General features: G+C 41.0%; 1 protein-coding gene across 4 annotated transcripts in view; it reads left to right on the top strand.

The window, feature by feature from the left end:
- Positions 1–13,060, top strand: part of TENM3 (teneurin transmembrane protein 3) — a 554,322-nt gene that overhangs the window by 368,372 nt on the left and 172,890 nt on the right. For all 4 annotated transcript variants that reach the window (XM_004696135.2, XM_045286700.1, XM_045286698.1 and 1 more), the window contains exon 6: positions 9,671–9,885. In XM_004696135.2, the coding sequence (XP_004696192.1) occupies positions 9,671–9,885 (215 nt within the window). The remainder of the gene's footprint in view (positions 1–9,670; positions 9,886–13,060) is intronic.

The following is a 13,060-nucleotide window of genomic DNA, read 5'->3' as shown; positions in this document are numbered from 1 at the left end:
GATTTACCATAGAATGCTTTGGGAAAATTGAAGACTAAAATGAAAGGCCATATTTTATTTGAACTGATATTATGGTAAATTACTTCTCCATAAAAATTGTTTTTAAGTTTCCTTGTGTATTTGTACAGTGACAAAAAAAGGGTGTGTGTGTATACAAGTATTCACAAATGAACACACGCATATGCATATATGCACATATATATCATACATATGATTCATCCTATGTAAGCACTTTAATTTCTTGTAAACTATTACATGATTGTGTATCAGTAATAATTGCTCAAACTAGACGTCAGAGAATTCGATTTTGTATCAGATGAAAGATTATCTTTGAATTGAAAAAATGGAACTCACTGGGTTTCAAAAACACTGAATTATATTCGATGTCGTTTGCAGTATTTGCATTATTGTAGCGTATAATAGTTCCTTAACTAGACGCGATATTGATTCTGTCCATTAAACGATGTTTGCAGGGTTGATATGATTTCTTTTACCTACCTTGTGATGAACACCCTGTGTCCACAAAGGTAAATTATGGTATGCGGTTGTTTATAAAAAGGTTTATGTGTTTTCAGAGATTTCAAAGTCAGGGCATGAACGCGAAGTTGGGTCACAGAATTGTAGGGAGGCTATCGATGGTCTATAAATGCCCAACCTTGCTTCCCAGTGTCTTATTCGTAGTGCTTGTGTGGGACTTCAAAATGATATTATCATTTACCCTCCTCAGCAATTACAGTAAGAGTGTTGCAGCTGGATTTCTTCCATCTTTCTGTTTTAATCATTGTACTTATTCACATTGCAAGCAGGTGGCAAATTCATGATGCATGTGACAAAATATTTTGTATTGGTAACTTTAGGTGTTTTTCTGATATCAAAAAATTATTTGCTAACCGTTTCCAAACTTCTTAATTACTGGTATGACCTTAAATAATGTCTTGGGTGTATAACACCCGTGGCTGATAAAACACTTCAGAGTACAAGGCACGTTTTTTAAAATGGGATTATCTGAGAAGATGCCATTTTGCTTATGCATCTTCATACAAAGGAACAGTAGCTTCACGTACGACGTTCCCAGGGTGACAACTGCATTTTAAGCCATTAAGACGGTTATGACACATGCTCACTGCTGAACGAAAAAGTCGCAGGTAGGAGGTGAAAAACCGCTAGTGGCTCCCACAGCAGCACGATGGGACACCTCGGGAAAGCATCTTCCAGATGATACCCTGTTGTGTTTGCAGACATGGTACATCTCACTCTGACTGTGAAGGCTTTAATTGGTTTGATTCCTACCCCACAAACTCTGGGTTTAGAATCATGTCAGGGTACTCTGAGGCCCTGGTTCTATTTCTTTTCCTCTCTCTTAGTAAAACCTGCAGACAACCTTTTGTTTTCTATGGTCACTCCCAGGTTCAGCTCTAGGGGATTGAGAGACTGAGTGATCTCAGTCAGAGGGGTTAAAGTGCACAAGGGCTTTCACTCCTCATTTCTTCTGAAGCCAAAGTTTTCCAGAATCCAGGGCATGATGAAAGATCTGTGCCCAGGCTTTCATGGAAGACAGGTGATGAGTTTCAGGTTGAAAGGGTGAGCAATTATTTGCAAGTTTATCAAGCTGTGTCGACAACTCACCATATTCCAGGTGTGTTTCCAATCAATAAAGAGCACTTGAAAATGTTAACTGAAATGACCACACTTGAACTTGATCGAATTAGAGCAGGACCATGACTTGAAAAGCAACTGTGCGGAAGTAAAACAGGCAAGACCCCTTCATGGGCATACGGTAATCCTCTGGTGCCAAACCCGAAGCTTAAGGAAGGATGCTGCATTATTCTAGGCTGAAGGTTACAGTGCACGTAAGCAGATAGAAATTAGAGATAGCCTTTAGTCTCTGCATCACTGATGATAATAAGAGTTCAGGTCCACAACTGCCCTTTAAAGGGACACGTTCTAAGACTTTAATTCAAAATAAATGCGTTCGAAATAGTGCGATAATGTGAAGCAAATAGAGGTTGATGGCCACGTAGAGAAGAGATTCATACTTTATTGCAAACACTACAAGACCAAATACATCAGTGATCTTCAAACTGCTTTGTTCCTGTCCGCCCTAAAGAAAAGTACACGTACACATTTTAATTACCTTTTTTAACTTTCAGGAGGCCATAAATGTTAACTGTTTAAAGCAACAGTGTCTCGACATTACATGTCGTTTACAATGATTAGTTGTATGCTTCGATTAAACACATCCTAATTATAATGTAGATATGCTCACTCTTTACCAACATGGTTTGATTCCGGAGAACAGATCATTAAGCAACAATTGAGGTTAAGTGAAAATGGAGGATGGCAGATAACAAGATGGAGGATAATTCTATCATTACACAACTTCCCAATTCCATAATCGCACAACTCCCAGATTACATTATTGCACAATGGCCACACCACTGAGAATCCTGGCCCAACAAGTTGATAATATCTCTTTAACCTCTACTGTACCTCAGCATTCGTTGCTGCCCGATGAATGTTGTTCGAGCATCAGAATTGATTGTTTGGTTTTTTTTCCTAATGTCAGAGAATGAGGTAGTGAATAATTGAAGAGTAGGTGTGTTAATAATTTTGATAATTATTAAACAAAAAGGGAACATTTCTTGGAAAATACTCCATCAGAGGAATGTGGGTGCCTGAAGAGCCCTGGTGGCACTGCCTGTAAATGTCAGGCCGCCAACCAGATGGTTCAAACCCATGGCTGCTCCCCCGAGAAAGATGAGGCTTTCTGGTCCAGGAAGAGGGGCGGCTTTGTCATCCCCGGAGGGTCCTTGTGAGTCAGTCCTTGTGAGTCAGAACATCAGTCAGGATGTCTGATGAAGAGGCCTCCAGAAGTCCATGGGAAAATCCCATTGTCTTTTTCTAATTCAGTTTTTCACCGGGAACTTTTTGAGGACCCTCATACGAATAACTTCTTTAGCTGTAGGTATAATATTACTTACGAGAGCAAGTAAAGCAAAGGCCACTCTCAGCTCTCTTCTTGTTTGACAAGCATGCACACTGCGAAGCCTTGCTCCACAAAAAGTACGTGGGCATGGAAGGATGTTTTTAGAGTGATGCCACTCCAGTCTTTGAAGTGGTTATTATTCACATGCCCAAAACAACATGGTGATGTGCAACGAGGGAGACTGGTTAGAGTTCTGTGAGCTGCCAGTTACATTGCATTTCCCCTTCCGTTTTATTGAAGGAAAGGATTGCCACTGCATTCTTTCTACTGCATTCTGCCGTTCTTAGAATTCCCTTTTTCTGTGGCATATATCCCAAAAGACTGCCAGGGCCAGGAAAAATACTACTAATTCCCTCTGCTCTCCTTTTATTTCAGGCTCATTTGGTTTATGGGAGACCACTTTCACCGTATAATCCTATGGAACTAATAGATGAGTTATATTTTTCAATTCAAAACTATGAATATACATTTTGACACAACTGTCATGGTTCAGAGTTCTTACTCTAGGCAGGTAGCTAAAAAGAGAGGAAAAGAGATCAATCCTTGTCAATAAGTTTGTCAATTGGATTAAAATAAGGCATCACTATCTTCAATCTGTCTCATCTTAATGGTAGTGGTTATGCTTTGGGCTGCTAACTGCAATGTCAGCAGTTCAAAATCAACAGCCGCTCCCTGGGAGAAAGACGGGGGTTGCTACTTCTGTAAAGAGTTAGTCTTGGGACCTCGCGTGTGCATTCCCACGGGGTCCTCCAGGGTTGCTGGAGTCAGCATCGACTGGATGGAAGTGGGTTTGGTTTGGGATTTGGTTTTCAATACTACGTTTTCTTAACGGGTCTCCTTGCAATCCTTTGCAGGCGAAAAGCCCTCTTGGACAATTATTGGGGTAGAGTGCAGAGTTCATTAAACAAAATTATTGCACCTTCCGCCTGAAAAATCTCATTTCTAGCTATGCCAACAGTCCTAAAGCAAAGTCAAACTGACTGGCGTTGAGGGATTTCTGGCTCTTAGTGACTGTATAGGTCACAGAGAACTGCCCCTTTGAGTTTCTGAGGCTAAATCTTTGGGGGAGTAGAAAGCCACCTCTTTTCCCAGGAGCATCTGGTAGTTTTGAACTGCTGACCTTGTTTCTAAGGCCACTCTTTGTACTTGATGGAATTTATGTGTAGGACAGGAGAAGACATTGAGCCCCTCCTATGGGTCTGTGGTGTCTTGAATAAAGAAGGCTAAATTCACCAACAAAATCGTTTTCAGTGTTGTTTGTTTGTGTGCCACAGTGGACACTTTGTGCTCTAGGACAGTGCCTCTAAGCAAAACTCTGGATAAGCCTTTCTTTTCTCAAGAAACTCTTCACAGGAAAATTGAGAAACTAATTCACTTAACGCTCTCTAGTTCTTTCCTCCAGAGAAAAGTCTTCAGGTTCCCCAGGGCTGAGACTGCTCCTCTGTGAGGATCCCTGGACTAGAGAGCCCCGTGGGCACTTCCGCTTAGATGCCATGAAGTTATGGTTCCGTGGACTTTCCCATTACAGGGGGAGAACTAAACCAAACCATTATCACACCAGCCCCATTCAAGCACGTCCAGTCAAAGATCAGTCTTTTGTCTTACAGCCCTATCTTGGGTAGGGGAGCCCCCTAGTTAAGTTAGCTCTGAGACTTATGGGTTAAATGGGTGTGCTCATTGGCCCCACTGAGGGCCCAATTGTTGTTTCAGTGAGAAAAACTAACCTCTCAAAATAAGCATATGAAAAAAGGTGGGGAGATTCAGCTGTGAAAGTATCAACCAAGCAAAATCCCTAGCTGCCAAACTAGGTGAGTACAGTGAATTCACGATAGTGAATACAGAGCTGACTGACTACTGGGGAAGCAAATGTTCTTTGGTAGAGATGCCACTTCGGGAAGAAAAGTCAATATATTCTGAAATTAGCATCAGTTTTTGCTTACCAGCCCTCAAAAGGCAGGCATTCTACTAAAGGTGCTAAAAGGGAGAAATAAAAAAACCAAACATTGATAGCAGCATTTGTATCAGCACTGGAGACTAGATTAAATGACATAACCCTCACAGGGTAACTGTTGACCTTCATAACAGTGAAGTATAATCACAGCCTTGTAAATCAGTGAGTTGATAGTGTAGTCCAGATAGTCCGTTTTCAAATATATGTGCCAACAGTTCTTCAGGAGTGGGGAATAAAGAAATAAACGAATGCTCTGCTCAAAAGTTTAAAAATAACCTCATGAGAAAATTCCAAGACGACCACTTATTAGAAATGTATTATGAAGAAGAAAGCAGTGGTGTCCCTGTGTCCACGGCACTTCTTGTCTTAGGAAAGCTGGCCGTCCCCGCATCGTAAACACAAGGAGCGGTTTTGTATCCGAAACTTGCAAGCTAAGAAGATTTGCTGCTTTAGGGTCTCTGATTTGGTGTGAAATGCAGCAGTGAAAATCTTGGTGACTCCAAATCACATTTCAATAACAAATAGGTTATACTGATGATTTTATAAACACATGGATTTCGTACATAGAGTTAGATTGGGAGGACATAATTTACTTCCTTGCACCCTCGATTTCTCATCTTAAAATAAAATCGACTTCACCTACACACCTAGAAGTTTGTAACAGGAGAAGTAGCTGAAACCACCTCGCTTCCTTCCCTTCTGCCCTTCCCTGCTCCGTGGAGCCGGTGCTGTCCATTGGGGCTCTGCTCCATGACTCGGGGAGTGCTCGCACAGGGCTGAACAGAAGGAGCGCTGCCCCTTCCTGCACCACCACAGACGGAGATTGCTGCCAGGGGCGCGGGAACGCTATAACTGAAGGGTAGACACTGGTGTCAGAGATTTCTGAATTCATATGAATCAAGAAAGAGGTCTAGTGATGGAGCAAAATCGTATGTGGTTTGGGGTTGGATTTTCCCCCCTCTGTTTCACTCTGTATTCCATTTTTTTTTTCTAAAATGAGCCATGTATGACTTCGGAAAATAAAGTATCCAAAATTTATATGAATTTCCTACTGTTTCAAGCCTATGGATTGATGCATATAAAAGTATAGTGATTAATACAATGTGAAATATTACTCATAGGACCTTTTTTTAAAAGAAGGAAGAAAAAGCAGCCCTAGTGGTGCAATGGTTAAGCACTTGCTGATACCCAGCAGGGGACGGTTAGAACCCCACCAGGAGAAATGACTGGCGATTTGCTTGTGCAAAGACTTCAGCTGAAGAATACCCTCACTCTGCCAGGGTCGCCCTGAGTCAGCATCGGCTTGATGCCAGGGCACTAGCCCTTTTCCCATGACTGAATTGGCTCAAGAAACTTAGACCTGATAGCTACCGGGTTGTTAACGGCTATGATTAAGTGAAATTGTAAATAATGTCTTTTGATTAAGCTTCCTGGTACAGGCCCCACCTGCCTCATACCTGGGTTATTGCAATTGCCTACCGAATTTCTCTCTCTGCTTCCAGGCTCCTCACCCGACTGCGCTGTAATGGTCTCAAAACAGTGGTTTCATTTCACCTTTAGCCTGTGCACACCTTTAACGGGCCTCCATTTAGCTACGGCACATGTATCATGGTGGGATGCAGCCTTCCAGGGAGAGCCCAGGCCTAGCAGTTGCTAGTGATATGCTCTCCCTCAAAGCCCACACTTATCCAGGAGGGGGACTTGGTTGTGAATCGTTGCGCCTTCCATAAACTGGATAGTTACCATATGTATCAGTGACCTCCGACCATGTTCCTTTGTGATACCGATGTCTTTTTCTCCTGACTCTGCCCACTGTACCCTACCAAACAACCCCACTCCCCAACCCATACCTCAGGAACCCGTAAGTGACTGTGCGCTTAGCTCTAATTGACGCGTAATAAAATATGTACTCCCCCCCAAAAATGCACCCCCAAGTATATGCTTTTAAAACATGCCATGCATTCTTAGTATAGCAACCAAAATACTAGTAAATATATACATCTTCAGGGAAGGAAAGAAGAAATAATACCTGAGGATACAGTGTAAGGAATGCCTTGGGCCCTAGTCTGACCTCCTCCGGCCGCAAAGGGAGAGGAGAAGCCCGTTCCGCTCCAGGCTGAGGCCAAGGTCACCTGATCCTCCACCCTCCGCGCTTCTTCACCCTGTTCTCACACCAGCAGTCTCACCCAGCCTGCTCCACTGCTCTGCGGGGTTCAGGACCGCACTGCAGTGGCCACACTGCGCTCGCAGACAGTTCTCACGATTACAAGGAAGATAATGGGGTACAAAATGCTAAGGGGACCATTCTCTTGTTCAAAATGTTCGTTCTCAGCCATGCTGGCAGATGTGATTCTCTCTGGTCCTCAGCCTCTCAGCCACGTGGTCCCTTGGCTTCTGCCTTGTCCAGTAGACCAGGAAGCCTCCCTGCTTCATAGGCCATGTGGCTCCTCTGCTCTGTCTCCATGGTCACGGTGCCACGGCCTCTGTGGCCTCAATTGCTTCTACCACTTCAGGCAAGGATGTTGGTGGCTCTTCTTTCTTGACAGGCCTGAGATTCCCACTCTTCCTGCTTCTGAGGGGCCCACAGTACCACCACCCCCAAAATATCTCACTGCCACTGAGTCAGTGCTGACTCATAGTGATTCCCCGTGGGTTTCCGAGACTGTAACTGTTTACAGGAGTAGAAAGCCCAGTCTTTTCTCACAGAGCTGCTGGTGATTTCGAACTGCCACCTATGCAGATCACAGCGCAACGCTGAACCACTGCAGCACAAATAGAATGGCAAAACTAGCCAATCCCCTCTATTGGTATTTCACACGCCCTATTTGCATGCACCACCACCACCACCCCACCATTCCCAATCGTTTGGTGAGAGTTACAAAGGCATCCTTGAAAAGCCATTCCAGGTAACTTCACTTGATCTTGGAATGGAAGGGCCAAAACCAATCTTTGTTATTAAGTATAAATAGAAAAGACTGAATCCTTTCACATGGCATTCAAGGCCCTCCACAAACTGATGTGATTTTCCTTTTCAAGCCTTATTTCCCATTACTCCCATGGCAAACCAATTCACGTCTTCCATTCACTCCGTGCCTGCTGAGGGCCAGGTACTGCAATTATTACCCTATGCACGAGGGCCTCTTGCCATCTCTACATCCATCCTGGGATCGCTTTGTCGATGCTCTCATTTTCCATGCGAGGTCAAGAGCATCAGGGATTTTGTATTTTCCTCAATGCCACACAGGCAGTGACTGATCGTGCCAGGTGTGTGACTGTGGAGCCAGGTTTCATCGCTCCTGTGCTAACCCCATAGATGCCTTGGCTCCCCACCTCCCTCCCTAACTGCTGTCCAGTTGTACCGCTGTTTCTCACCATGGTGTGTCCTCTTACAGAGAATCTGCCGGTTCTTCAAGGTTCACTTCAGCACTTAACTCTTCTGTAAAAGTTTTCAACCTCCAACCCACAGTGGTAGCCCTTCGCTGGTCCGTAATCATATATTGGTTTAGATTGTCATTGAATTGATCATTTCTAAACACCATCTCCCTGACCAGATAAATAACTGCTTGATGGCAGAAACCATGGGTTTGGTTTTCTCTAGGGGCCCGCAATGCATGCCCATAGTCAACCCACACCAGACCCACTGCCTTCTTCAACCCCCACACAAAATGAACCCTATAGCGGACAGAATAGAAGTGCTCCCTCGCGGTTTTGAGGCCATAATGCTTCATGAAGTAGATAGTTTCCTCTTTCTCCTGGGGAGCAGCGAGTGAGTTCAAACCAGTTTTCAATGAGCAGTCCAGCATTAACCCACTGTCACCACCAGGGCCCTATGTCTCTAAGTACGTCCTCAATCAAATGAACGCAGTGTTCAATTATTAACTATTGGCAGGTAGTCAAGCAACTCTTTTGTCATGCAAGTAAGGCAACTTGCTAGTTGGGAATTTAATATTAACGACCGCTTTGGAGGCTTGAAGGAACACTGGTAATTGCACTGCTAACCACAAACCCACCAGCCTTTCTGTTGGCGGAATGATGAGACTGTCAGCCTGTGCAAGGAGTTATTGTCTTCGAATTTATTGTCTAGGACTCAGTGGCCGTGGGTTTGGAAGTGGGTTTGGGTCCCATTCAGTTAGTTTAATGCTAAATAAAATAGGTGAGTTTTTAAAATCATTTTATTGGGAGCTCCCTTCTACCTTGTCTTCACTTTCATTCATTCTAATATCGCTTCCAAAGAACGGCATGAATCGGTGCCGTTGCTTTTTTATTTTTATTTTTAGGTGGTTTGTTTAAGGCTTGATCTAGATATCTCTAAAATCTAGCCTGCCTTAATTCACACTTGGCAGTTTTATGGTATGTTTAGAATGACTGATGAGTACCAGACTTAAACTCTCAAGAAATAACAAGGCTTCTAATTTGTAAGGTAATTATGTTTTGAGTGATCGAGAAAGATGGTAGGTGTGAAAACAGCTTCAGTAACAGGTGTACCTTAAGGGGAGTTTAAGGATTTGACTTAAATTTCTTAAAGAATGTGCTAAAGCAGAATTAGACAAACAATAATCTCTTACCAACAGAGCTTTGAAAGTGAGAATTATATGAGAGCATTTCATTTACCAGAAGAAGGTGGAATGTTCTAAGAATTTAGCAAAAATAACTTTGGAAAAGAAAGGGGTTGTGTTTTGCTGGCTGTTTTCTGTTGATTTAATTGGTTTCCTCTACGGTTCTCTTCTATCCAGGAAGATCGGGTGGATTTACACAAGAAAATAACACCATAGATTCTGGAGAACTTGATATTGGCCGAAGAGCAATTCAAGAGGTTCCTCCCGGGATCTTCTGGAGATCACAGCTCTTTATTGATCAGCCACAGTTTCTTAAATTCAATATCTCTCTTCAAAAGGATGCATTGATTGGTGTCTACGGCCGCAAAGGCTTACCACCGTCCCATACTCAGGTAGGCGTAACCTTGGTTGCCAATAAAATGAAAACTGCTTGCCTGCATTTTTTAAGCTAATCTATTTCTTACTTAACATAAGTTACTGTGTTTCCTACTGAATGTAAAGCTGTTTGTTCAATGGTCTGACCACTTTCGTATTGATCTTTTACAGTGGAGAGACTCTCAAATATAGGTTGCACTTTATTATGAGGTTTGTAAGTCAGTAGTAGGAAGAACTACATTTCTTCCAGACTTGTTTCGATCACTATCGATTGATGAACATGGACTGGAATTTCTTAGTAACTTAATGACTATTGAGCATTATCTGAACACCCAAGAAAACACCATAGAGTTTTCTTGTGCTTTATAAAAATTCTATGATAATTACAGATGATCGTGTTCCACTCATGTTTATGGATGCACAGCATAATCATCTCAGATATGCATTCAGTCTGTTAAAAATGTATATGTTTTTTCTGTATTCCCATTTTACTCTTGGCAAAAAGTCATCGTGGCATAAGATAAATCAATTATATTAACTTTATAAATTCAAGTCACTATTCCTTATCTAGAAACGATGAAGACTAAGGTAAATGGGGCCAAAGCCCTTCCATAAATAACTGTCAACACACTGATTTGGAATACAAATAAATTCAGATATTTCTAACTTATAGATTTCTTAATTATATTTCTAGATTATAGAACCTTAAAGTCAATTCCCATGAATAAAATCCCCCACAATAACAATCACACTTGGAGAGCTGCTATCAATAATTTCACAGGCATATTCTCTAATATGCTAATACTACCTTATGTTATAAGTATTGAAAATGATGACTTAAAATAAACCCATATTTTAAGATAAGTTATTTAAATTACCTACTATAAAATTAGAACTCAGATTTTTCCCGAGTAGAGGTATCTCAAAAATATGATTAACTCTAACTTCACTTATCAACATGGTTAAGATTATGCCAAAATCAATATTATGCAAAAATGGAGGCTCACCACATCAGATCACAAAATGAGGGAATGACTATATCATTTAATAACTGCTAGAAATTAAATAATGACCAGACAGCTGAGAATCGTATAACCCAGCCAAACTGACACATAGCCTTTCCCCTTACAGCCAGCATGACATTGGCCTCGCTCCTTACTGTTCATCACTACTGTACATGTGTTTGTTAATCAACAAGAGTCATATAGTAGACTTGTTACTATAGTGTTAACTGTAAGATGTTGGAAAATAAGATAGACAGTAAGTGGGAGAGGGTATAGTTGGCTAATTAAAATGAATAATTTGATAAGCTTGAAATTGTATTTGATCATGTTTATTGGACCATGAAATTTGATGCAGACTTTAACTTGACTTATAAAATGAAAACTAGAAGATTTTCAAGCATGTTTTTATTTAATTTTGGTCTTTTCCACATAGACCTTTAAATTATGCTTTTTTGTTATTTGAACATGCTTTCTCTAATATCATTGTGGGACAGGGAAAATACATATGTGAAATCTTTGAAAAGCATGCATTGGTGTGATGTGTTTCTGGGTTAATATTTTTATAGCTATTTTATTAGAGTAAATGCCTTCAATCCTTGTATATCAAACATTTCTTGTTGTATACTACTGTCTAATTTTAAATTTCAGAATATAATTAAATTTGACTCAGGCTCATGTTATATGTCATGCTGCCCAGGATATAATAAGGAGATTTTAAAATGGATGGAATTAGGCCCATGTAATTTCAAATATAACAGATAGAAGATTACATTTATAACAATAGTCCAGTAAAACGTGAAAAAAGATTCTTCATTGGAACCACATGATTAAATTACTTTTGTGTAACTCACGAAATATACCTCAGAGCTAAGGACAGCAGTAAGCCTGTAACCTACAAATTTCCCGAAAATAATTTCAGATAAAAACGATCTATTGTGTTGTGCACTTTAAAGGTTTATTGTAAGATTTTAGGTCGACTGTACGAATTATATATGCTCCATAAGATTACGAAAATGAAAGTTACAGTTTCAGGTTTTCTCATAATTCGCTTGATATTTAAATACAATGCACGTGCTATTCACTTTTCTTTTCTACACAATCTCTGTGGTTAAATAGGTTATGCATTTCCTTAAGCTTCACAGTTATTTGGAGTTCCTTCTCTGGGTTATTCCAAATCAGCCAAGCAGACAACTGTTTCTGAGTTCAGTGTTTAAACATGACATATGCTATAAAGCACCCCAAATTGAACAGTTCTCTTTCTAGGGAACCTTAAATAACTCAACCTGAAATAATTAAAATCGGCGAACCATTCTGAATAGTCACCTGAGTTTTGTAAGCCTTCCTGACCCTTTATAAAACTGTCCATTTGATTGTTGCCAAGGAAGCAATTGACACTCTTCTCCCTAATGCCCGGCTCCTTCTGCTGGATACTTAGAAGCCCAAGGAAGCAATTGCACTCCTTAGAGTTAATAGTGTACTCTACCATGTTAGGCCATTTGCATTAGAACTCTGATGGGGAAAGCTGGGTTGTAAGCTGATATAACTGATGACCTTGAAGGAGTCAACTTCTGTATAAACCCATGACCTTGAAGGAGTCAGCTTCTCTGGCCTTCCCTTTGTAAAAGGAAGGAATCAGATCAGATAATCACGAGTATTTCTTCCTTTCTCTGTATTGCAGTGATACACAGTTGAGATTGCTAATCTAAAATCACAACATAAATACAGCACACATGGACAAACCTTTCTTCTTTGGGCTTTATGAAGGATTTTGTGAATACACAGTGATTTAAAATAAACTTTAAGTGAAAAGGACTTTTAAATTTATATTTAATGAAATTTACATTTAAGAGCGCTTCCAATTTATATGAAACCTCTATCCAAATATAAGCTTTGTCTCATGATTGATCCCCCAAAATGTGAGACTAAAGAGTTAGCCCAAAGAATTTAGTCCTCAACTTATAAAAATCCCTAACACTGGAGGCACCAATACGCCCATCTCCTCTCCTAGACCCTCAACCCCGAAAGACCCATGGCAAGTTTACCCCACTCAGTCACTCACTCACTGCCTTACAGTCAGTCAGTTCTGACTCATAGTGACTCCATAGGCCAGGATAGAACTGTGGGTTTCCAAGACCAGTTCGAAAGCCTGTCTTTCTCCCAAGTTTCAGAACAAAGGTTATTAAGTACT

This window comes from Echinops telfairi, unplaced genomic scaffold, assembly GCF_000313985.2.
Source record: "Echinops telfairi isolate 266 unplaced genomic scaffold, ASM31398v2 ScPeMD7_9;HRSCAF=40, whole genome shotgun sequence".
Classification (NCBI taxonomy): Eukaryota; Metazoa; Chordata; class Mammalia; order Afrosoricida; family Tenrecidae; genus Echinops; species Echinops telfairi.
This window is presented reverse-complemented; position numbering and strand designations above follow the sequence as displayed.